The sequence below is a fragment of the Hemiscyllium ocellatum genome, chromosome 5, assembly GCF_020745735.1.
Source record: "Hemiscyllium ocellatum isolate sHemOce1 chromosome 5, sHemOce1.pat.X.cur, whole genome shotgun sequence".
Lineage (NCBI taxonomy): Eukaryota > Metazoa > Chordata > Chondrichthyes > Orectolobiformes > Hemiscylliidae > Hemiscyllium > Hemiscyllium ocellatum.
This window is the reverse complement of record NC_083405.1, coordinates 61,849,247-61,874,650: the sequence shown is the minus strand read 5'-3', so window position 1 is coordinate 61,874,650 and position 25,404 is coordinate 61,849,247. Positions and strand designations below refer to the sequence as shown.

The window sequence follows — 25,404 nt, the reverse complement described above, 5'->3', positions numbered from 1 at the left end:
CATCCTTCAATCCCCTCATCTAAGTCATTAATAAAAATTACAAACAGTCAAGGCCCAAGGACAGAGCCTTGTGGAACTGGGCTTTTCACCACTGACTTCCAGGCAGAATATTTTCCTGCTACTACCACTCGCTGTCTTCTGTTGCCAGCCAATTCTGTATCCAGACAGCTAAGTTCCCCTGTATCCCATTCCTCCTGACCTTCTGAATGAGCCTACCATGGGGAACCTTATCAAATGCCTTGCTGAAGTCCATATACACCACATCCACAGCTCGACCCTCATCAACATTTCTAGTCACATCCTCAAAGAACTCGATAAGGTTTGTGAGGCATGACCTGCCACTCACAAAGCCGTGTTGACTGCATTTAATCAAGCCATGCTCTTCCAGCTGGTTATAAATCCTATCCCTCAGAATCCTTTCTAACACATTGCAGACGAAAGACGTGAGACTTACTGGTCTGTAATTGCTGGGGATTTCCTTATTTCCTTTCTTGAAGAGAGGAATTACATTTGCTCTCTCCAGTCCTCAGGTACGACTCCAGTGGAGAGCGAGGATGCAAAGATCTTCACAAGTGGCAAAGCAATTGCATTTCTTGTTTCCCAAAGCAGCCGAGGACAAATCTGGTCCGGGCCTGACGACTTGTCAATCTTAATGCTTGACAAAATTTTCAACGCGTCAGCTTCCTCTATCTCTATCCATTCCAGCATGCACACCTGGTTTCATTCACTACAAGGTTTGTTTCTTTCGTAAAGACAGAAGCAAAAAACTCATATAGGGCTCCCCCTACTTCCTCAGACTCCACACACAAGTTCCCTATGCTATCCCTGATCAGCCCTACTCTTTCTTTGACCATTCTCTTATTCCTCACATAAGTGTAAAATGCCTTTGTGTTCTCCCTAATCCGTTCTGCCAAGCCTTTCTCGTGCCCCCTCCTGGCTCTTTTCAGATCATTTTTAAGCTCCTTCCTCGCCTGCCTGTAATCCTCTAGAGCTGAGCTTGACCCTAGCTTCCTCCACCTTATGTAAGGTACCTTCTTCCTTTTGACGAGAAGCTCCACCGCTCTCGTCATCCAAGGATCCTTTATCTTACCCCTTCTTGCTTGTCTCAGAGGGACATATTTATTCATCACTCGCATCAACTGTTCCTTAAACAGTCTTCACATATCTATAGTGCCTTTACCATGGAACAATTGCTCCCAGTCCATGCTTCCTAACTCATGTCTAATCGCATCATAGTTTCCTCTTCCCCAATTAAATATCCTCCCATTTTGCATAATCCTCTCTTTCTTCATAGCTATGTAGAATGTGAGGCAGTTGTGGTCATTATCACCAAAATGCTCTTCCACTACAAGATCTGATACCTATCCCGGCTTGTTTCCAAGCTCCAAGTCTAGAATGGCCTCTCCCCTCGTCGGCCTGTCAACATACTGAGTTAGGAAACACTCCTGAACACACCTTACAAAAACAGCTCCATTCAAATCTTCTGCTCAAAGAAAGTTCCAATCAATATTGGGAAAGTTAAAGTCACCCATTACAACAACCCTACTACGTCCACACTTTTCCAAAATCTGCCGACCTATGCTTTCTTCAATCTCCCTGCTGCTACTGGGGGGCCTGTAGTAAACCCCTAAAGAGGTGACTGCTCCCTTGCTGTTCCTAATTTCCACCCATACTGACTCGGTAGGCAGACCCTCCTCGACAATGGTAACTTCTGTAGCTGTGATACCCTCTCTGATTAGTAGTGCTACACCCCCTCCTCTTTCTCCCCCCTCCCTATTCTTTTTAAATGCTCTAAACCCTGGAACATGCAGCAACCATTCCTGCCCCTGAGAAACCTATGTCTCCGTTATGACCACAACATCATAGCACCAGGTACTGATCCATGCTCTAAGTTAATCACTTTTATTCCTGATACTCCTTGCGTTAAAGCAAACACACTTTAACTGATCCCTTGGTTCCTTCCCAGGAAAATCCTTCCCACTGGCTGGTCTACCTCTTGCTCTTGCCTCATTTGCATCAACTCTCACCTCTGGTATACAGCTCAGGTTCCCATCCCCCTGCCATACTAATTTAAACCCTCCTGAACCACTCGAGCAAACCTTCCACCCAGGACATTGGTCCCCTTCCAGTTCAGATGCAACCCGTCCTTCTTATACAGGTCCCATCTTCCCCAGAAGGCATCCCAATTAGCAATATATATGAAGCCCTCCCTCCTACACCAGCTACGCAGCCACATGTTAAGCTGCACCCGCTCCATGTTCCTCCCTCGCTATCTTGTGGCACCAGTAGTAAACTAGAGAACACTACTCTGTTCGTCCTGCTTTGCAGCTTCCATCCTAACTCCCTGAAATCACTTTTTATATCCTCAATCCTTTTTCTGGCTATATCATTGGTGCCAATATGTAACACGATTTCTGGCTGTTCGCCCTCCCCTTTTAGAACCTTATACAGCCGATCGGAAACGTCCTGGACCCTGGCACCAGGGAGGCAACATACCTTCTAGGAATCCCGATGCTGACCACAAAATCTCCTGTCGATTCCCCTAACTATCGAGTCCCCTACCAAGAGTACTTTTCTATTCTGCCCTCTTCCCTTCTTTGCCACAGTGTCAGGCTCAGTGCAAGAGAACTGACTGCTATGGCTTTCCTCTGGTAGGTCATCCCCCCCCCCCCACAGCAGTATCCAAAATGGTATACTTATTGCTGAGGGGAATGTCCATAGGGGATCTCTGCACTGTCTGACTGTCCCCTTTCCTCCCCCTAACTGTAACCCATCTATCCTTGTCCTGAGCCTTAGGAGTGACCAATTCCTGGTAACTCCTCTCAGTTACCCCCTCAGCCTCCCGAATGATCCGCAGTTCATCCAGCTCCAGCTCCAATTCCCTAACACGGTTTTCAAGGAGCTGGAGTTGGGTGCACTTCCTGCAGATGTAGCCAGAGGAGACATGTGCCATGTCTCCCACCTGCCATATTCTGCAGGAGGAGCAAGCAACTGCCCTAGCATCCATACCACACTTATCTGAACCCCACTCAGTACTAAAGTAGAAAGCTTAGTTCAAGTTGCTATAAAATTACTAACAAATCTATATTCAATAGAGGAAGTTTAGAATGAACCTTACCTTATTAACTAGGTTAGAGGAGGAGGGCGGGTGGGAGACGCTATAGTTGTAGAGTCTCGGGTTTAGCTGCCTTGCTGATAGCTGCCTTCCCGGCTGCCCCTCTGGTCCTCGTCACTTCCTCCGCTGCCCCCACTCCTTCTGTGAAAGGGAAAACCCCGCTGCCCGCTACTGGTAAGTAATTCTTAAAAAACTGCCTTACCTTAGCTGCAGTCTTCCAGGTTCGTCTTAGCTCCGCTGCTGCTCGCACTCAAAAAAAAATGAAGGGTATGTAGGTTAGTTTGATCTTTGAGTAGGGTAAAAAGACAGCACAACATCAAGGGCCGAAGGGCCTGTACTGTTCTATGTTCTATGTTCAACCTTTTCCACCCTGGGCTTACACCACATCTTCTTATCCAATGCAGCAAAGTCTTGGGCACGTGGTGGCTCAGTGGTTAGCACTGATGCCTCACAGTACCAGGATCCCAGGTTCAATTCCAGTCTCAGTGCGTCTGTCTGTATGGGCCAAAGGGCATGTTTCTACACTGTAGGGAACCTAATCTTTGGGTGGGTGAGAAGAAAGTAAATTCAGTAAATATGGTTCAAGTTGTTTTCAACTGGAGGAGTTATATAATGGGTGGGGTGGCCCGTGGTAGGATTCCAAGCCACGTAAAGCTGTCACTCACATTTCAGGTCACCTGCTTGCCCTCCAAATAACTGAGGTGTAAGTTACTTGATAAAATACATTGTCTGCATGATGTCAATGTAGCTGCAAAGATGCTCCAACTGTTCAAAATTTTTTTTTGTAGCAAAAGGTAGGAGTGGCAAATGACTAAACATATATCCCATAAAATAAAGGAGTGTGTGTCAATAAACAACACCTTCCATTTAATCTTGAGACAAGACACTATGTTGCCTTCACATGCACAGATATGAAATTATTTTGAATAATTATCCAACTACATTGCTGCTTGCAAATGGACAAAAGATCAATCAGTCCAAACCTGCATGTGATCATATCTTACCTGCATTGTTTTCAACTGTATAATTTAGGATCTGTGAATAGATACTAATACCAAAGTTTAATCAGAAAGAATATGGAGAAGGCATTAAATAGTAGTATTAGACAAATTAATGGAGCTAATGGCAGATACGTTCCCTGGCCCTGATAGTTTACACCTAGGATCATAGAAGTAACTACAGAAATAGTGGGTACATTGGTTATAAATTTCCAAAAATTATTGGATACTGGAGAAGTGCCAGAGATTTGGAAAACTGCTAATATGACATCTCATTCAACAAGGGAGGGAGGCAAAAAGCAGGAACCGTAGACTGATTAGCCAAACATCTGTTGTTGGAAAAGTATTGGATTCAATTATTAAGGAAGTAATGGCCGCACATTTGGAAAATATTAATCTAATCAAGCAGAGTCAAAATGGCTTCATGAGAGGGACCATGTGATGACTAATCTATTAGAATTTGTTTGAGGAAGTCTCAACCAGAGTCAATAGAGTGGAACTGGATGTCTTATATTGGGACGTCCAGAAAGCATTCAACAATGTACCTCACAAAAGGCTAAGTTGTAAGAGCTCTTTGTGTTGGAATCATCATATTGGCATACATAAAGAATTGGTTAATGGGCAGGAAACAGTGAGTGGGGTTGAGTTCTTACTCAGGTTGGCAACCTGTAACCAGTCTGGTTCCACAGGGATCAGCGCTGGGACTCCAACTGTTTTCAATACATATTAATGACTTGAAGGGAGGAAGTAAATAAACTCACCAAATTTGCAGATGCAACAAAAATAGGTGTAAATGCAAGTTGCCAGAGGAATACAAACAGTGTATAGAGAAATACTGATAGATGAAGTAAGTGGGGAAAAAGTTAGCAATGGAATAGATTATGAGAAAATTGAATTTGTTCATTTTTGAGGAGAGAAGGAATGATCAGAGTTATTATTTAAAAAGGGGAAAGACTACAGAAAGTTGCAGTGCAAAGGGTCTTGGGGATACTCGTGCACAAAACTCGGAAAGCTAGCTCACAGGTACAGCAGGGAATCAGGAAGGCTAATGGAATTTTGGCCCTTATTTCACGGGGTTGGAGAGTAAGAGTAGGGAAATCTGACTGCAACTGTACAAGGTGTTGATGGGACCACATCTGGACTACTGTGAGTAATTTTGGTCCCCTTATTGAAGGAAAGATATCACTTCCTTGGAGGCGGTTCAGACAAGATTCACTAGGATGATTTGAACCCTGGAATGCCTGGTCTCTTCAGTGTGACCTATGTAGGAGATCAGAATTAGGGGAAATAGATGCTTGCTTTTCTTTGAAACCCTTATACATTGACCAGATTACTTTCTATAAATGTCCAGAAAAGACTTCAACATCAAACATTATTCCTGCTCCAGAAAAACACAAATAGATTTCACACACCTGAATTAATTCACTAGTATGGAGGGATTGTCCACTGAATAAAGGCTAAGCAGGTTGGGACTCTGCCCATTAGAGTTTAAAATATTGAGAGGTGATCTGAATGAATCATGTAGGATAGTTAAGGGGCTTGACAAGGTAATTGCTGACGGGATGTTCCCCTTCATGGGAGAATCTAGGGCCAGGGGCGTAGTCTCAGAATAAAGAGGTGCCAATTTAAGATTGAAATGAGGAGGAATTTCTTCTCTCAGAGGATTGTTAGTCTTTGGAACTCCTTGGCACAGATAGCTGCAGAGCAGAGTCCTTGTGTATGTTTAAGGCTGAGATAGATAGGTTCTTGATCAGTCGGTTAATCAAGAATTACAGGGAATACACAGGAACGTGGCCATAAGGACTAGCGTATCAGCCATGATCCTACTGAACAGCAGAGCAGGTTTAAGGGCCAAACAGCCTAATCCTGTTACTATTTTTTATGGTTTTATTGTTATGTGGCAGCATTACCAAGAGTGTGTTTATTAAGATTACATAAAGGTAGAGTGGCCATGAGTTTTCATTCTTTTATTTCAGTCTTCAATTTACTGACTGGCAATTTTGCTAACTGGACATCAGAGGCACTAACATTTGTAGGGAGGATCTGGGGGAGATGGATAACAGCTGAAGTCCTGAAGAAGTGTAAGTTCTGCCGATCTTGCCATTAGAACCTTCTGAACGTTTTGCCGCTTACCTTCCACTTGGCAGTCCAAAAGCAGGAAGGCACATAGGAACACAAGCAAGAGGAATCCAGAGCTGGACCCCTTGGGGATGATCTTGGATAATTGGGAGGGGAGAAGAGAGCTCAGGATGGGAATCAGAGATTGGGGAAACAGTGTGGGACAAATTGTGAATTGGAAAGATTGACAGTGGTTAATGGAGTATTTTAAATTAATTAAGGAAACAACCTGCTTCTCCAGCGTGGAGCCAAGGTCTCATTGACATCCACTACTTTTAAAATTTGTCTGCTCCAAAACGTCTTACATACATTATTGGGGAGTTAATGTCAAGGTGATAGAATATATAATAAAGTGTTCATGTCTCTGCCATCAATATATCTTTAATATAGAATCCATGCAGTCTGGAAGCTGGCCATTTAGCCCATTGAGTCCACACCAACTCCCCAGAGAATATCTCACCTAGACTCACACCCATCCTATTCCTGCACTTCCCATGGCTAATCCATGTAGCCTGCACATCCTTTGATACTATAAGCAATTTAGCACAGCCAATCCACCTATCCAGCACATCTTTGGACTATGGGAGGAAATCAGAGCACCCGGGGGAAATCCATGCAGACACACGGAGAATGTGCAAGCGCCACACAGACAGTGACCAAGGCTGGAATCAAAACCAGGTACCTGATGCTATAAGGCAGCAGTGCTAACCACTGAGCCACTGTGCCTGCCCTGAACCACTGTGCCACCTCTGTAATGGGCCATCAACTCTAAACTCTTTCCCTCCCTGTTCCCTATATCCTTTTGTATCATTCCTCCTCAAATACTTAACAGTTCCCTTTTAAATCTTGTTATAAACTCTGCTTTAAAGATCATTTGCAGGCAAGAGTTACCTGCTTTATTAATTTGCTACACGTAAAGCTTCCTCAAATTTCTTCCTTGTTCTCTGTTTATGATCCTGAATACATAATTCCCTTGTTTACCAACACGAGGAAGCAATCTTTCATTATTCACCTTCTTAAAATGTCCCATAGTTTTGAAACCTATTTGAACTTCCTCAAACTTCTCTGCTTTGACAAAAAGGCACCAATTTCTTGGACCTTTCATTATAATTACAGTACCTCTTATAATTTATTTTGCTGTAAACTTTCCACGATGCAATTACCTCTTTCATTAGAACTAAAGTACACAGGACACACCATTGCGGCCAAGTCACTTTCTTGTAGAGATAACAGCCATAGTCTCATTTTTCAATGACTATTTTAAAATTAACATTTTCATGTGGGATTTTGATTTTGTTGGAGACAACTTTTCTGCTTAGGAATCAATTTAATTGCATTTGAGGTGATTAGTACATGGAATTAGTTTGAATCTGTCTGTGTTGCAGAAAATATTTCAGTTACATTGAGGGACCTTCACTTTCAAAAGAAACACTGATCATGTAAATATTACTTTTTGCAGAAACAACCTCTACAGGCTAAAACTGGAGGATCTGACATTAATTCAGGTGTGTGAAATCTGTTCTTTTGCATGGGAATAATTTTTGATGATAAAATAACATTTTTGGCAAGTACTCTGGTCAATGTATAAGCATTCCACAGAAAAGCAGCATCTATTCCCCTGCTTCTGATCTCCAAGTAGGTTCTCACACCAGAGATGCTTCCCATCATTGATGACAGCAAGTTTAAAGGCTTAAACAAGATTTCTAGGCATCAGTCAGTATGTTCCATCTTATTTTGGGCCTACACAAGTCACATTAAAGAGACCAGGGGCATCATTCCAGATTTTCTTTCTAGAGTCCTGATCCCAACACCATTCTGGATACCAGGTTGGCATCCTGGAAATTGCTGTGGTCAGACTATGGAGGGGATTTTCCAGAACGTGAACTCACTGGAAACCTCGTCCAATTTGGGATAGCTGGCGAGCTGTATAGCCAAGAGAGCCAATGAAAATACCCAATGCTGTTGTTGGTTGGAAAACCCATCAAGAAAGGGGGCTGTTGCTAATGTAGGCTCCTGAAGGAAGTAAATCAGGAAAGTGTTGATATTGTTGCCAGCGTTTTCTTTTTTTTCATTCTGTTGATTCTTCGTCACTTGATACTTGTATTTTGACTGAAACCAGCAGTGTTGAAAGCTGCCTCACAGCACCAGGGACCTGGGTTCAATTCCCGCCTCAGGCGACTGACTGTGTGGAGTTTGCACATTCTCCCCGTGTCTGTGTGGGTTTCCTCCGGGTGCTCCGGTTTCCTCCCACAGTCCAAAGATGTGCGGGTCAGGTGAATTGGCCATGCTAAATTGCCCATAGTGTTAGGTAAGGGGTATATGATGGGGTATGGGTGGGTTGCGCTTCGGCGGGTCGGTGTGGACTTGTTGGGCCGAAGGGCCTGTTTCCACACTGTAAGTAATCTAATCTAATCAAAAGGTTAATAACAATTAAACCAGTTATTGGCCATGCTGTGAAGGCAGTTATCCACCAGGTGGCAGTATTCTTTTCCACATTCATTTCTTCTATATAGATCTATAGAAGTTAAATTGAAATAAAAAAATAATCACTACACACAAGTTATTATTTTGCAACAATTTCTTATATATATCAATTATTTCATCAGTATGAGGATATTTAAAAACTGAAGAAAAATAAATAACTTCCAATTCTTCTAACTACAGAACTAGAATGATAAAAATATTGTAAGTACTTTGTAAGATTAGTGAGCATAGACCAAAGGTTAAATCTGATTTTATCCTTGTCCACTTGACTGAATACCACTATGTATATATATTCATTGAAGGAACAGCAGAACTATATTGCTATTTCCTCATGATTAAAGGAAGCAAGAAATGTAAATTACCATAAAGGATTCTGTTTGCTGGAGTTTGTGTTTTCATAGACCTGCCTGTTTCGCTTGTGTTTGTTCACACAAAGCTGCATTTGTCATGTTGCAGTAGTTTATTGCAGTAATTTATTCAGAGGTAATGTGCTGTAACTTGCATGCAAGTTCATTTACTTTCAGTCACCCTTATAACTATGGATATCTTAAAAGCCAGTCCTAAACTGAGTTAGGATCAGGAAAACGAAAATTGATAATTCTGAGAAATTGTCTTGCTCCCGAAAGGGAAATGAGCATTTCTGTTTACCCTGTGTATCTCAGTCACAGTATTCCAGGGGCTGATGCAGATCTGTGAATGAATCTGGAGTCTGAATTTGTTGCTCCATGCGTTCCCTGAAGGTCGAGGGAAGATTGGTTTTACATCTACCTCTGTAGTTTCTATTAATATTTACAGATAAATAGTTATTGGTACAATGAGGAATTTAAATTCGCTTTGGTTCATCTCAATACAGAAACAGAAAACATCATGTGACCCATTCAATCATTTGGCCTGTGCTAAAGTTAAATGAAAACATATTGTACTTTTAAAAAAAAATTGCAAATGCTGGAACTTTTGAAATGAAAATAGAAAATGCTGCAAACGCTCAGCAAGGTGAGCAGCATCTTTGTTGAGAGAAATTGATTTTACTTTTCATTAATTTTAAATTACCTTGTAAGAGGATAAGAAAAGCAAGTGATGTAATAGGTTTTAAGCAAATAAAATGGAGAGGGTTGGGAAGAATTCTAAATATCGAATCCTGATGAAAGGTTCTGACCTGAACAGTTAACTTCCCTTCTCCTCTGATGCTGCTTGACCTGCTGTGCTTTTTCCAGCTCCACTCCCTAGCCACTCTGACTCTCCAGCATCTGCAGTTCTCACTAACTCCTCCATATTCTTGTCTATTATAAGCCTCAAATGGTCACTTTGCAACGAACTACTTAGCAATCTCTTATTATTGCTGATGGATTATTGTGTGAAGCTATTAACTCCAAATGCTTATTTGCCTTCCCATTTCTGAGTCCCTGTCAATGTCCTGATCACAACATATATGCTTTTGTTGATCCCCTTAGATTTAGATTTAGATTCTTTTGTCATGTGTATTGTACAGTAAAAATATAATAAAATACAGTGGAAAGTCTTCATTTGTTGCCACAAACAGCACCATTTTGCATAATTAAAGAATAAGGAGAAAAAGAAAGATATAGCTTGAAGTATCTTTGAAGAGTACATTAGAATATTTGAAAATGTCTTTAAGCATTCCTCCAAGTTATACTTTATTCAGTATAAACATTCCGGATGGGTTAGCGTGGAAAACTTAGATTCACTCAAGGTATGAATAAATGTGAGAATATGAATGTCTTCTCTCATCTGCATTTGCCTTGTGTGATCTTGTGATATAAAATAGTAGCAACTTATATTAATAAAGAGCCTTTAACGTAACAAATCATTTCAAGGTAGTTTGTTATAAAATATGAGTAAAAAATGAGGTCTGCAGATGCTGGAGATCACAGCTGCAAATGTGTTGCTGGTCAAAGCACAGCAGGCCAGGCAGCATCTCAGGAATAGAGAATTCGACGTTCCTGATGAAGGGCTTATGCTCGAAACGTCGAATTCTCTATTCCTGAGATGCTGCCTGGCCTGCTGTGCTTTGACCAGCAACACATTTGCAGCTGTTATAAAATATGACCCAATTACAGAAGGAGAGGCCAGATGACTAACTGCTTGGTTACGTTTTAAGGATTATTGTAAAGGGGGAAAGTGGGAGAGATGTAGGGATGGAATTTCAGAGCTTGAATGAAGGTAACTGAAATGGCAGTCACCAGTGATGGAGCAGTTAAAATCGGGGATGCTAAAAAGGCTAGAGTTAAATTAATATAATTCCTGAGGGTTGTGGGACTGGAAGACAGTGCAGAAATAGAGAGGGAGAAGGCTATGGAAGGATTTGAAACATATATTCACATTTTAACATGAAGACATTGCTTGATCAGTGGACAACTGTAGGCCAGCAAGCACAGGAATCATAGAAGAATAAGACTTGGTGTGATGTAAGTCATGAGTAGTCCGTACATCCCTCTCTATCTCTATTCCCTCTCCAGCTTGTACACCCCTCTATATTTCTGTAACTTCCTTCAGCCCCATCAACTCTCCCTCTCGACATGCATAGAGCACATACTAAGCTTGTGCATACATCAAAGTTTGGATGTTTTCAAATTAATGAAGGATAGAATGTGGGAGAGCAGCCAGGTGTGTGTTGGAATAGTTATGTCCAGGGATGAATGAGGGTTTCAGTAGCAGACAGGTTGGGCTTTGTTACAGAGGTGGAAATAGGAGGGCTGAGTTAACCATGAATATATGGTCAGAACTCACCTCAAATCAAATATGACTTCAGCCTCTGACTGTTGCCAAAGAGAATGGAATTGCTAGGAATGGAGTTGGTGGCTAGGGAGCAAAGTTTAAGAAGGAATCAAAACAAAATAATTAGTTTAATTTTTAAAAAGCCAGCATTGATTTTTTGAGGGCAAATAATCTTTAATTAGCTTGCATTAACCGTGAAGGTAATGCTATTGTGGTGTACATGGACTCCCAGGGGACATTCTATCTTCGTGATATTGAATTGGAAGAAGAATTTGCTCATGCAGTACTGGATCTTGGATAAAACTGTCTGGAAACATAACAACAGTAGAGGAATTGAGTGAGATGGTGGTGTGGCAGTGCAGGTATAATTAGTGTACATGTGAAAATTATGCTATGCTTTTGAATAATGCTGCCAAGAGGAAGCATGTAGATCAGAATTAGAATGGAACCAAAGATATATACTCGGAGCACATCAGAGGTGATGCTGTGGAAGCAAGAAGAGAAGCTATTGCGAATGATTCACTGATTATGATTTGATCAATAAGATTTGACAAAACAAAATTCATTGCTGAAGATCATAAAACTGAATTCAAGAAAACACTGCTGAAATACACAAGAGTTGATAAGTGGATAAGGCATCAAGGACAGATAATTGTATCCAATGATACTAAAATAGTGTGAGTGGAAATTGCAATGGCACTGACATTAATTTTTCAGCTTTCTTTAGACTCATGGCTGATGCCAGAGCATTGGGGAATGACAAATGTTACATTTTTGTTCAAAGAAACATGCCTGGATAACAACTACAGATGAGTTGTGATAACCTCAATGGTTAGGAAGCTTCTGGAAAACAACAATTCAGGATAACCTATCTTTTCCTCACATAATTAGTTCAATTTTTAAAAAGCCAGCATTGATTTGTTGAGGGCAAATAATCTTTAATTAGCTCGCATTAACCGTGAAGGTAATGCTATTGTGGTGTACATGGACTCCCAGGGGACATTTGATACAATGCACTACAACAGATTTGAGAGCAAAGTTAGAGCTTATGGGATTAAAAAGCACAGTAGCAACGTGGATATGACATTGACCAAGTGACAGGAAAGAAGAAAGTGAGGACTGCAGATACTGGAGATCAGAGTTGAAGAGTATGGTGCTGGAAAAGCACCGCTGGTCAGGCAACATCCAAGGAGCAGGAGAATCAACGTTTTAGGCATAAGTCATTCTTGCTTGAAATGCCAACTCTCCTGCTCCTCGGACGCTGCCTGACCGGCTGTGCTTTTCCAGCAACACACTCTTTGAAAAGTGACAGGAAACAAAGGGTTGCTGTGAACAGTTCTCTTTCAGCATGGTGGAAGGTTTATGATGGAGTGTCACAGGAATTGGTATTAAAACATTTGCAGTTCCTGATATACATTCTGACTGACAATAAGGCACCACCTTTGAATTTGTAGCTGGCATGAAACATTGTCAACCATGAGGAGGACAGAGTAGAGCTTCAAAAAGACATACTGTATATAGTTTGGTGAAATGGCCATTTAAATAGTAGATGAAATTTAATGCCGAGAAGCGTGAAATGATTAATTTTGTTTGAAGAGCACAATTGGACCTGGAGAAAATATGGGATACAATTCTAAAGTCTGTGTAGGAGCAGAGGGCCTGCTCATTGAAGGTGGGAGGATGAGTTCTGAGAGTGATTAATAAAGAGTATGCATCCTGGGCTTTATCATTAGGGGGGATAGAATACAAAAGTGTAAAATAAGCTGCTTCACACTCAAGTGGAAAATTGAGTCCAGATCTGGACATCACACTGTCAGAACATGAAAACATTCAAGAGTGTGCAGAAAAGATTCACAAAAACTTTCTAGGGGCTTGAGGAGCTTCAATTATGTTGATATATTGGAGAAGTTGGGCCTGTTCTCCTTGGAGAAGAAAAATATTGAGAGAACATTTGAGAGAAGTTTTGAGAGAAGGTTAGAGATTGCCTTCCATCATGAAGGTTTAGTTAAGAAAATTAAGTATTAATTGTACAAAAAGATACTGGTTTTGTATCTAATGTGGCATTTTTATACCATATCTCTCTCTCTTCCTGTCTGTGCCTTGTTCACCAGTTTTATAATTACCTTACTTATTCGTTCTCCTACATCAATCCTTTAACTTTGGTTTTTGATACCTCTTGATTACTTGTTGATTACTCTTGTGGCTACCTACAGTCTTGATAGTGCCCTGACCTGTGACCTAAGGCTCTTCATTCTTAATCTGAAAGTAACTGGAAGGATTGCACAAACAATTATGGTCAGCACAAGATAGGGATGAAACAGCTGCTCAAGTGAAAGAGAAATTAAACCAATGAATAAAACTTGACTTGATATTTGATAATATTATAATAAAATTTGATAATACATTAATATTGCTGTTTAATGTCATTCCAACAACCTTATTTTCTTAAATAAATCTGCCAAGCTGTTTGATGATTGTATAACTTTATGGACTGAATCTCTTTGGCCCTGAATGATGGCAAAATCAGAAAGATGGAATTCTCAATATCAAATAAAAGTGATTGATTTTCTACCGAAGATGGTAACACTGAAATGAACATTTTGCTAATGAGCATGTGGGGGCCTACTTGCATGCATTTATATCTTATTATTATCTATTAGCTGACTAGTGAGAAGGATGATACGGGGATAGAAATCAGGGAGAAGGACTGTGGCATAATTGAAGAAACCCATTGTTGTGGTTCTGTTCGCCGAGCTGGAAGTTTTTGCTGCAAACGTTTTGTTCCCTGGCTAGGGAACATCATCAGTGCTATTGGAGCCTCCTGTGAAGCGCTGCTTTGATGTTTCTTCCGGTATTTATAGTGCCACAAAACGACACGACCAGCTATCCCTAGTAGCCATACACTCAGACAAACAGGAACATGAATTTGACTGGGAAAGCACTACCATCATAGGACAAGCCAGACAGAGAACAGCCAGGGAATTCCTAGAGGCATGGCATTCATCCACAAACTCCATTAACAGACACATGGACCTGGACCCCATATACAAACCACTACAGCTGAAACTGACACCCGGAAGCGGCAAGAACATCCATCAACAGACACATCGACCTGGACCCCACATACAAACTACTACAGCTGAAACTGACACCCGGAAGCGGCAAGAACAAAACCACTATAAATACCGGAAGAAACATCAAAGCAGCGCTTCACAGGAGGCTCCAATAGCACTGATGATGTTCCCTAGCCAGGGAACGAAACGTTTGCAGCAAAAACTTCCAGCTCGGCGAACAGAACCACAACAACGGACACCCGAGCTACAAATCTTCAACCAGACTTTGAAGAAACCCAGCATAGTCAGAGAGAAGGTTCTGAGTGGTCTGGCAGGCTTAAAAGTTGATAAATTACCAGGGCTAAATGAAATGTAACCCAGACTGTTGAGTGGGACAAGAGAGGAAATAGCAGGGGAGCTGTCAATAATTTTCAATTCTTCTCTGGGTACAGAAGAGGTGCCAGAGGATTGGCAGACAGCCAATGTGGTATTGCTATTCAGGAAGATAGGAAAAGAAAAATCAGGAAACTACAGACCAGTCAGTCTGACCTCAGCGGTGGAGATACATGGAAGCAATTCTGAGGAACAAAATTAATCTGCACTTGGAGAGGCAGGGAATAGCATGAACAGTTAGTGTGGCTTTGTTCAGGGAAGCCACGTCTGACCAAGTTGTTTGAATTTTTTGAAGAGGTGACCAGGCGTGTAGATGAGCCACAAGCATAGTATCACACACACACACCCAACTGATGCATGGAGTTCAGGGCTTACTCAACGCACTTAGTGGGGGGCAAATTTATGTGATATTTAAATTAACCTTGGGTGAGAGTATTGCATTCTGATATGGATGAGGCCTGTGATGCATTAAGTGCTGCAAGTGATGATAATTGTGCATACAAGTGTTTATTGATAGGATGGGGCTATAATATGTTCCTAATTAACTGGAAATTGAAATAAATTATCACCAATGTGTTGTGGTTAAATAAGCTGTATTGAAGATGTTATATTCAAGCCTCCTTAGTATGGAGGATGATAGACCTTCATGAATGAAATATATGTGCTGTGCATTTTACCCACTCATAGATGCAATTTCTTCTAAAGCAACTTGTATATTGAGTGTAGACTAGCTGGTGAGAACCACTATAGTCCTAATGATTGAGAAAATTAATTATGAAGGGGTAGGGATAGACATGCAAGTATAAAATGTGGATTACATAGATGTTCTGATGTTACATAGATACACTGATCTTCTGAAAAGATGCTGTTGAATAAGTTGATATGGAAATAAGGAAACAGAGCTTCAAAGAATTGGGTATCCTCATGATGAAAGTTTGGCTGTATACCAAAATAACATTATAGGTGTAGAGAATACAACATAGTAGCAATTAAGGGGCAGTTACTGACATCTGCAACTGATAGTATCTCTTACTTATAATGATAAATATTAAGTGATATAAACATTGATTTGAAGTGTGCAGTTTTTACACATTTTTAATTATAGCCTGATAAATAATTTGGTCCATGTCATGATCGTAATCCTATATCGTGTTGAGCTGAAATGGAAACCACATACACTTCATTGAGGGCAGTAGGATTGTCGAGATGAAGAGTGAAATACAGGTGTCCCCCCATATCCACAGGTGATACGTTTCATGACCGAAACTACGAATAGTAGTGAACTCTATCATTTATATGGGAAACTTACCTCCCCGGCAGTCCCCTGGAATTATTTCTGGAACGTTCCATGTAATATTTTTGGGCCGCGATAAATCACGGATAACTGAAACTGTGGGAAGCGAATCCGTGGAAATGGGCCTTCTACTGTATATGCTAAGTGTCTCAGAGCAAGCAGATGGTATATTAATTTGTTTCTGTTATGTTAATTTTGACCTGTTGGTAACTTTTAACATTGACAAGGCATTAAAATACAGAAAGCTACATACACCCAATGACCTGGGAGTTCAGAACAAAGGGTTTCAGTCTGAGGATAGTTAGCCAGCCATTTAAGAGTGAGATGAGGAAAGAGTGGTGAACCTGTGGACGTCTCTGCTACAGAAAGCAGCTGAGCCTAAAGATTGAATTAGATATGCAGCTTGTTCTCAGATAGTGCAATAGTGGCATTCCTGTGCCACGTTGTGTTATAGAAAATTGTGCAATAGAAAATACAAGGTTAGGGACACCAGTTTAGTGAATCTGTCTATTTCTGGTCAGTTACAAGTAAAATTTCCCCTTGTATTGTTGTATTCTGTCTCCTTGTGGAGTAGAGTTTATCTCAAACCCAGCTCTCTGCCATTAAACTTTATGAAACTTCCAGAAGTAATTTTTTTGGTGCAAGTAAAATATCCTTTATTTTGAGGGGGTCTCGAAAGGGTTGAGAGGTTTTGATGGGACTCGGGTTTCAGAGAGTGAGGGGCTGAGAATCTCAGATCCTTCCCCACTCCCTATTCAAACAGAGACCGGGTGAACTTAGATCAGGCATAACTTGGGAATGGATGGGGTGGGGAGAGATGAAGGTCACCAGTGATCCATCCTTAGTTTCATACCTCACCCCTTCCACACACATGGGCTCCCTTCCCTTGTAAAGTTGCTATGTGTTGAAGCTCCAGCAACTGAGCCTCTGCTTAACAAAAGGTCCTGCTTAATCACCAACAGTCGCTGGAATCTCTGTATTTGCATCTTCTTTTACCCCCTAACTCTCTCTCTCTTTCTGTGTTTCTGCTCCTCAGGCCCACCACACCAACTTCATGCATGGTCTCAGTAAGCGTTCCAGCAAAATATTCCAATGTTCACTTCCCTTACCTTAGTTGCAGATAGAAGCAAGAAAATACACACATGCAGCCAATAATCAACATGCAATAGATGTGCTGGCAGAATAAATCACAATCAGCTGGTAATACAGGGAACAGAATCACATTACAGCAAACAAGAGTTCACTTTATAAAAAAAAGTCCGCAATTCACAAATTGCATTGAGGCCAAATCCCGTTTGTGAAGTGTGCATTATAGAAGAACTGCCTCTAGCATGTAAGTTAGCTCGCTGAGCTTGAAGGTTTGTTTTCAGATGTTTCGTCACCATACTAGGTAACATCATCAGTGAGAGTCTTTGGTAAAGCGCTGGTGATATGTCCCTCCTCTCTATTTACAGGTCTTGATTTCTTAAAATGGGTGATGTTATTTCTAGTTCTTTATTTCAAGGGGAGGTAGACAGGATCTAAGTCGATGTGTTTATTGATGGAGTTCTGGTTAGAATGCCATGCCTCTAAGAATTCTCATGTGTGTCTTTGTTTTGCCTGTCCTAGGATGTGTGTGTTGTCTCAGTCAAAATGGTGTCCCTCTTTGTATGTGTAGAAACTAATAATAGTGGGTCATGTCTTTTGGTGGCCAGTTGGTATTCATGTATCCTGGTGGCAAGTTTCCTGCTAGCTTGTCCAATGTAGTGTTTGTTATAGTTCTTGCATGGTATCTTGTAAGTGACATTAGTTTTGCTAATAGATCCTTTAGGTTCATTAGTCGCTGTTTAAGCGTGTTGGTAATTACACCCACAAACGGAGCTGCATCAAGACATTATTTCATCGAGCTACATAACACTGCAGCACCCAAGAACTACAAAAAGTAGAAGAAAAATATATATACACAATGCTTTCAAGAAAAATGGGTACCCAATAAACACAATCCGCTGGTTCCTCAGAAACAAACCCAAACAAGCAGACACAATGCAACCAAAAACTATAGCCACATTACCTTACATCAAAGACATATCAGAAGTGACTTCCAGACTACTCAGACCCCTTGGCATCACAGTAGCCCACAAGCCTACCCACACACTTAAACAGCGGCAATTGAACCTAAAGGACCCATTCAATACTATCAACAAAACTAATGTCATTTACAAGATACCATGCAAGAACTGTAAAAAAAACCCACTAGATTGGACAAGCTTGCAGGAAACTTGCCACCAGGATACATGAACACCAACTGGCCACCCAAAGACATGACCCACTATCACTAGTTTCTATACATACAGACAAAGAAAGACACCATTTTGACTGGGACAACACACACATCCTAGGACAGATGAAGCAAGGACATGCACGACCATTCTTGGAGGCATGGCATTCTAACCAGAACTCCATCAATAAACGCATCGATTTAGATCCTGTCCACTTTCCCTTGAAAAAAAGAACTGGAAATGACATCGCCCATCTTAAGAAACCAAGACCTGTAAATAGAGAAGAGAGACATACCACCAGCATTTCACCGGAGACTCTCAGTGATGATGTTACCTAGTATGGTGATGAAACGTCTGAAAGCAAACCTTCCAGCTCAGTGAGCTAACTTCCATACTTATCATCAACCTGAGCTACAAATCTTCTCAAAAATCACAAGCTCTGGTTCTCAGGCTTTGATGATTTAGAATGGTGGGGCAAGCTCAAAGGGCCACCTAGCTACTCTTGCTTGTTTTTTCTATGCTTCTGTAAAAAAGAAAGTTTTACAGCTGACATGCTGTTAATCTGTTTAGTAAATGGATTCATGAAGTGTTCTAGTGGTCAGGATTTTGTTTGTTTTAGGGATCTCATGGTACCATTTCAAACAGCTGATGTTTATGTATTTTGATAGTTTTGCAATGTTTGAGAAGTGTAATGTGCTTTTGGTACAATGACTGTTTTACCTAAATTTGCTGTTAACCTATGGATCATTGCTGAGTCGACTTGCAACAAACAGCTTCCTTAGTCCTACTAAAGCCCGTGGTGATGAAGGTAAAATATCAAAAATACAATTATCCATCTTTGAACTTCTTCAAATTGTGTTTGCCCCTCCTTTCCTGAAGGGTACTGAGTTGGAGTTCTGCAGGGCAGCTGAAGGCAGCTACTGATTCATGTGTACTCCTAGAAAGTGACCAGTTTGCTCATTCCTATCAGAGGAGGATTCCTTCAGTGTAGCTCCAACTAAACTTTCCAGCGACAAATCTAAATAGTGGTGAGGGTCGGGAGGACTGGCTGATTTCTTTCACTCCCTTGACTAAGCATGCTGAGTAAAACATACATTGCTTTCTTTATTTTAAATATCAAATACACGAGCAAGTATTTTAGAGATTGAAACAGAAAATGCTGGAGAAACTCTGCAGGTTTGGCAGCATCTGTGGAGAAAGAAACAGGGTTAGTATTTCGTGTCCTTCGGACACATTTTAGAGGCTTCAATCAAACAGTTTCAGTGTTTGAAGTGCTATTTGTCTCCTGAGCACCAGTAGTTATGGTGCTAGGGAAGATGGTTTAGATGAAAATAATGTCTGTGATACCATTTGTGTGCTTACCTCTAGTCATGTTGTCGATGGCTTCAGTCTGGGTGTTTTTAATGAAACTGTTCTGATATGATATGACATACTTCTGGAGCAGGTGGGACTTGAACCTGGGTCCCCTGGCCCAGAGGTAGAAACACTGCCATAGCACCACAAAAGGCCCTTTTGTATAAGTGTCAGAGGTATGGGAGTAAGCAAAATATGACGCCAGTCAGCATTCAAAAATAATAGGAGGTTTGACCTGTCATTCATGATAACATCTCTGTAGTGAATGCCTTCTCTTGAATACAGCTCGACAATACAGGAGACCTCCTGCCCACCTCAGAGATATGGAGCAGAGAGAACCAAGAAGATAGTCTCTCCACAGAGGAGGAGGGGAGAACTTTCAGCAGGAGTCTTTGCCTATTGAGGGTCTTTAGAGAGTGTTTCTCCTCCCTGCATCTAGGCCAATGGCATTGGGTTCAGTGCCTGTGCTTCGCTCCTTGGAACCTGCCCTCTCAGAGCAGCATGTTGACCACGGCTCAGACTGTTTTCACCAGTGGATCCTGCCAGATTGGAGCAGGTGACACAACAAACGTCTCCAGATCTCCAGCCATTTCTGAATGCAAAAGATCGTCAAAGCTTTGTGTGCAGGAAAGGGTTTTCTCCAGACAACCAGAAGCAGGCAAAGCACACCCATGATGTGTTCAGGAGAACAGACTTCCCCAAAAAGTGAGGAGTCATGACCTGCACCCACTTGACTTTATGGCAGCTGCATCTCAATAGGAAATGTACTGAAACCACAAAGTGTACCACTCACTTGTAGTTGTTCTACGACCACATCCAGCATGTCATGTGAGAGAATGCACCTTATCCTGGAAGCAGTCATGATATATTCATTCTGTGCCAGTCCACTGATCCAGTAATCCTTCCAGCAGATCGCTGTACTGGAAGGTAGCTGAATGGGTAAGGACTATTCACTCTCCAGCCGGTTGATGAATCAGCTCCACAATTTCTCCATATGTGGTCAGCAACAAGGTACACCTTTGAGCAGGTCATCAGAGGCAGGAAGCAACAACTTTGCTGTCATCACTGCTCAGGAGAAGTAGTTCAGGACTCTCTGGATCATGTGGCCTGATTCCTGGTGGTGTGTTGTATTCTGTAGTACCTGGTTACCATGAGGGCTTGTCACTAGTATTTTACACATAGAAAGGAGGAGGAGGCAGCTGATGTATCCACTTTTCAGATGGGCATTCCATGAGAACACCATTAAACTGTGGTTCTCCCTCATGAAAGCCCAGAGCACCATTGTTCACTATTTCTCCACTCAACCGTCTTCCTGTGATGGACCATTGCTCTATTCCTCGCAGTGACAATGTTGACATAAAAGCTGTGACTAAACCAACTTTCCACAACAACACCTAATGTTCCAAGTAATTCCCAACTAATTGCTCTTGTACCTTCCTTTTGTGACTGTATTTTAGGTGTCTTTATCTGCCCTAGTGTTCTTATGGTGTGTTACTTCAGTGCCTACAGTGTGGCTCCTGGAAGGTGCCGACCTTTACAGGTGGAGACAGCAAGTGGTTTTGCAGGATACCTACACGTTGACCTTGAGTGTCTAATTTTAGATCGCACTGCCTTGACACATCCGAGGAGCTGCCTGACTTGCTGTGCTTTTCCAGCACCACTCTAGTCTTGACTCTAATTTCCACCTTCTGCAGTACCCACTTCAGCCACAAGCATGAAGAGTAGCAAGTGCTGGGAACACAAATCCTGACCTTTTGCACAGAAGCCGTGTCAGCCCCTCTGTGGGAGCGGAGATCCCAGTAATCCCAGTAAGTTATTGTAGGACAGGTTTCTGCACAGCTGTGACACAATGAAAGCTAATTGGCGCTGGTACTGGCAGCCAAGATGGCAGTGGTCTGAGTCCTCATGGCAGCTAGTAGATATTTCATGGTTTGTGTCTGAGCTCCCATTACAAAATTCAAATATTTGCAGTGGAAGCTGACGCATCAACCACCAGTATGTTCTCATGGCATTCTCCTCTACTAGGAGGATGGACTTCATGCCCTGAACAAAGCCATGTGCTAAACTGACATTGGATTCCTACATTTGCATTTACAATATGTTGCAAAACTTGTGTTTGACTTCCCTTGCAATATTCAGCTATGCCATTTGTGTGGGAATTAAAGGACATCTATTTGCAGTCCTTGTTGATGTCAAAATAAATGAAGTCTGTCACACCACACCATTGCAACAATTAATTTGAAGTGTTTTCAATGTGTGTATGTGGCTACCTTAAATTTGTGGCATTACTTTTCACAAAGCCAATGAGATATTTCATAATTACAGCAATCATTGGTCAGGAAGCAGTCAGCAGAGTCTCTGAGAAATGTCTTACTGAGCCGGATGTTGTCTTAATTATAACCTTGTGGTATTTTTCCTCCTGTCTTCAGAGAGTGGAATGGCTCCCAGATGAAACATCAAAAAAGAGTTGTTTCAATAAAGGAAAAACGGAGGTAGGTGGTGATTATGCTGTAGGGAATAAGGCAAGATTTTGTACTGTGAGGTGAGTGGGAGCTCAGGCTGCTCCTTCACAGTTTGGTATTGTGCCAGCAGCCATTTAAGAATTTCTAGTCAGAACCAGGGGCACATTTAGAAAGGCCCCACACTGCATTTTAATACCATGCATTCCAACCATTTGTGATTGTAACATTTCTGAAATTTTAAAATTTAGAAGAAATATATCAGCACCTGTTATGGGGTACCCATGTTGCATGGCATCTTAATATGTTAATGTGAGAGCTAGTTTTCAATCTGGGTACAGTGGTTTCAGGTCTGTATTGAAATAATTATCATTGGCACTCAACACTTGTCTAAATATCTCAGCCTTTGTAATTAGCTATATATAGAAAGTAATACTTGTATTCTTCTTGATTTTCCCTCAAACCAAGATTTAATTTCTTCATCATTTGGATAACAATACTTCACTCCTTTAAAAGAAACTAAGTTTGTGATTGCACACTGGGTGAAGCTATTTTAGAGAGAGCAAAGGAAGAACTGAAGGGCCATGACAGTTTCAAAACCAAAGTTTATAATTTTACACAGCGAGCTGTATTTTTAAATGCCAATTTTTAAACTCAATACTGCATCAATTCAAATTCTTTTGACTGGAAGACTTTAACCCTAATACAGGTGAAGATAAACCATTGCCATCTGACTGGGGTGTAAAGGTTACCCTTATTCCAAGGAAAGCATAAAAATGATGGAACTCCTGAGATGGAATATTATTGTATGAGTAAAGTTTGGGTCAATTAGGCCCATATTCACAACAGTGTAGTAGCATGTTATGGATTTGCGTTCAACCATATAATTTTCTGACTGAGTTGGACAGACTGGATTCAGGATATTTTCCTCATCTTGGGGGACCACAATAAGTCATCATGGTCTCAGGATATGGGGTAGGCATTTAGATTACTTACAGTGTGGAAACAGGCCCTTCGGCCCAACAAGTCCACACCGACCCGCCGAAGCGCAACCCACCCATACCCCTACATATTACCCCTTACCTAACGCTACGGGCTATTTAGCATGGCCAATTCACCTGACCCGCACATCTTTGGACTGTGGGAGGAAACCGGAGCACCCGGAGGAAACCCACGCAGACACGGGGAGAACATGCAAACTCCACACAGTCACCTGAGTCGGGAATTGAACCCGGGTCTCAGGCGCTGTGAGGCAGCAGTGCTAACCACTGTGCCACCGTGCCGCCATTTGGGACTAAGATGAGGCATTTGGGACTAAGATGAGGAGAAAATGCTTCACTCAGGGTGGTAAGCCTGTGGAATTCTCAACCACCCAAGACTGTGGAGGTCAAGTCACTGAGTATATTTAAGAAAAAAATTGATCAATTCCTAGATGCTGATGGAATGGGTCTGGGGAGAGGGTCGAATTATGGTGTTGAGATCAAGGATCAGTCATGACCATCCTGAATGCTGGAGCAGATTTGATGAACTGAATAACCACTTCTGCTCCCATTTCCTTTATTTCTTTGAACTAAGGATCTCTTGCATCCTTGATCTGCTTTGAGTCAGCTTTATTGTAGCACCAAATTAGCATTGGGGTATCAGGAATATATGTTGATTACTGTCAATCCATCTCAGTTACATAAAACATCCACATAACCTTCTATATAACTTGATATGTTCACTGAATGATACCAAAATTGCTGTGAATGTACCATCTTTACAAATAAAGAAAGAAATCTTAATGATTCAGTCAGTGCCAATAACTGAGATGTGATTTTTTCAATTCATTAAATTGCACAATAATAATTTTCATTGTGGTCTGCCATTATATGACAGTTGAAAGAATGCAATGCAAGCTAAAACTTTCATATTTTAGTGATTTCATTTGTATTAAAACTTCATTTCAGGAGGATTGTCAGAATTATATCCGGGTCCTCCTCATAAACAGCACCAAGATCTTCACTTGTGGCACGAATGCGTATAATCCAATATGTACCTCTCGGCCGGTAATTTGTTCTTTGCATTTTAAATTACATGTTTATAATGAAGTGAGATTGTGATTGATTACATTCAAGTATATATAATTTAAATTTACATTTATAATATATCACAAAACTGTACCTGATGTGATTTGTTTTCAATCTTCATGTCATTTCTTTGAAATTTAGTTCAAAACAGTATAACTTTATTTTAATTGTGTATCCATTTTGAACAGGCCAAAAAGGTGTACAAATATAAACATATGAATGTAATTTTGTCAATGGCATCTGGCAATGTTTTGATCCATGACAGAGCAGTTGAAGTGATTTATGGGTTGATACCAACATGAGTGATTTAATTATTAGGAAAATTACATGCATTCATAAAAATTATGATGTTAAAACAATGGAAACAGAATAATCCCAAAATGCTTAGGGTGGATTGCATTATCTGTTGGGTGAGGCTCAGGATGTGAAACAGAATCTGGGAATTTATACCATTCAGGTTGTTCCTTATAGTTCTACGGGCATTGGCATCCATAGATGAATCCTCTTTAACTGCTTCTTTGCTAAGAAAGTGTGTCATAGGGAGTTCCAGCTTCTCCAGCTGGCTGTATACAGGTTATGTGATCTCATTGCTTGTCAGTACAGAATTTAAAGCTTATTAAAAAGAAACACAAAATCAAAGCCTTTCATCTTGCATTCATCAGGAGTGGGACACAAGAACCTAATCTTTGATAGAGGACACCAATTTATATAGTATAGAAAAAAAAGTGCTGATTATTTGGACAATGGTTGGCATGGATCAGGATCTATTAACTGTTGGTCTTATCTGTTGATTAACCTCAGATCAAGCAGATAGCCTCTGATTAGTCAGGTTTTAGGCACAGGGAACACAGAAGTATCAAAAATCCTTTCTCCATAAAAAAAGGGTGCAATGTACACACAAACTCTTATTCCTTATAGAAAACAGGGTCCATTGTTTGAATATATGTTGATTCTAGCATAAGCAAACAAAATGTACATGGGGCGAAAGTGAGGACTGCAGATGCTGGAGATCAGAGTCAAGATAAGAGTGGTGCTGGAAAAGCACAGCAGGTCAGGCAGCATCCGAGAAGCAGG

At 41.1% G+C, this 25,404-nt stretch overlaps 1 protein-coding gene across 1 annotated transcript in view; it reads left to right on the top strand.

Moving 5' to 3' along the window:
* Positions 1 to 25,404, top strand: part of LOC132816195 (semaphorin-5A-like) — an 89,334-nt gene that overhangs the window by 16,018 nt on the left and 47,912 nt on the right. The window contains exons 4-6 of the mRNA XM_060825692.1: positions 7,691 to 7,738; positions 22,234 to 22,294; positions 24,211 to 24,309. Coding sequence (XP_060681675.1) covers positions 7,691 to 7,738; positions 22,234 to 22,294; positions 24,211 to 24,309 — 208 coding nt within the window. The remainder of the gene's footprint in view (positions 1 to 7,690; positions 7,739 to 22,233; positions 22,295 to 24,210; positions 24,310 to 25,404) is intronic.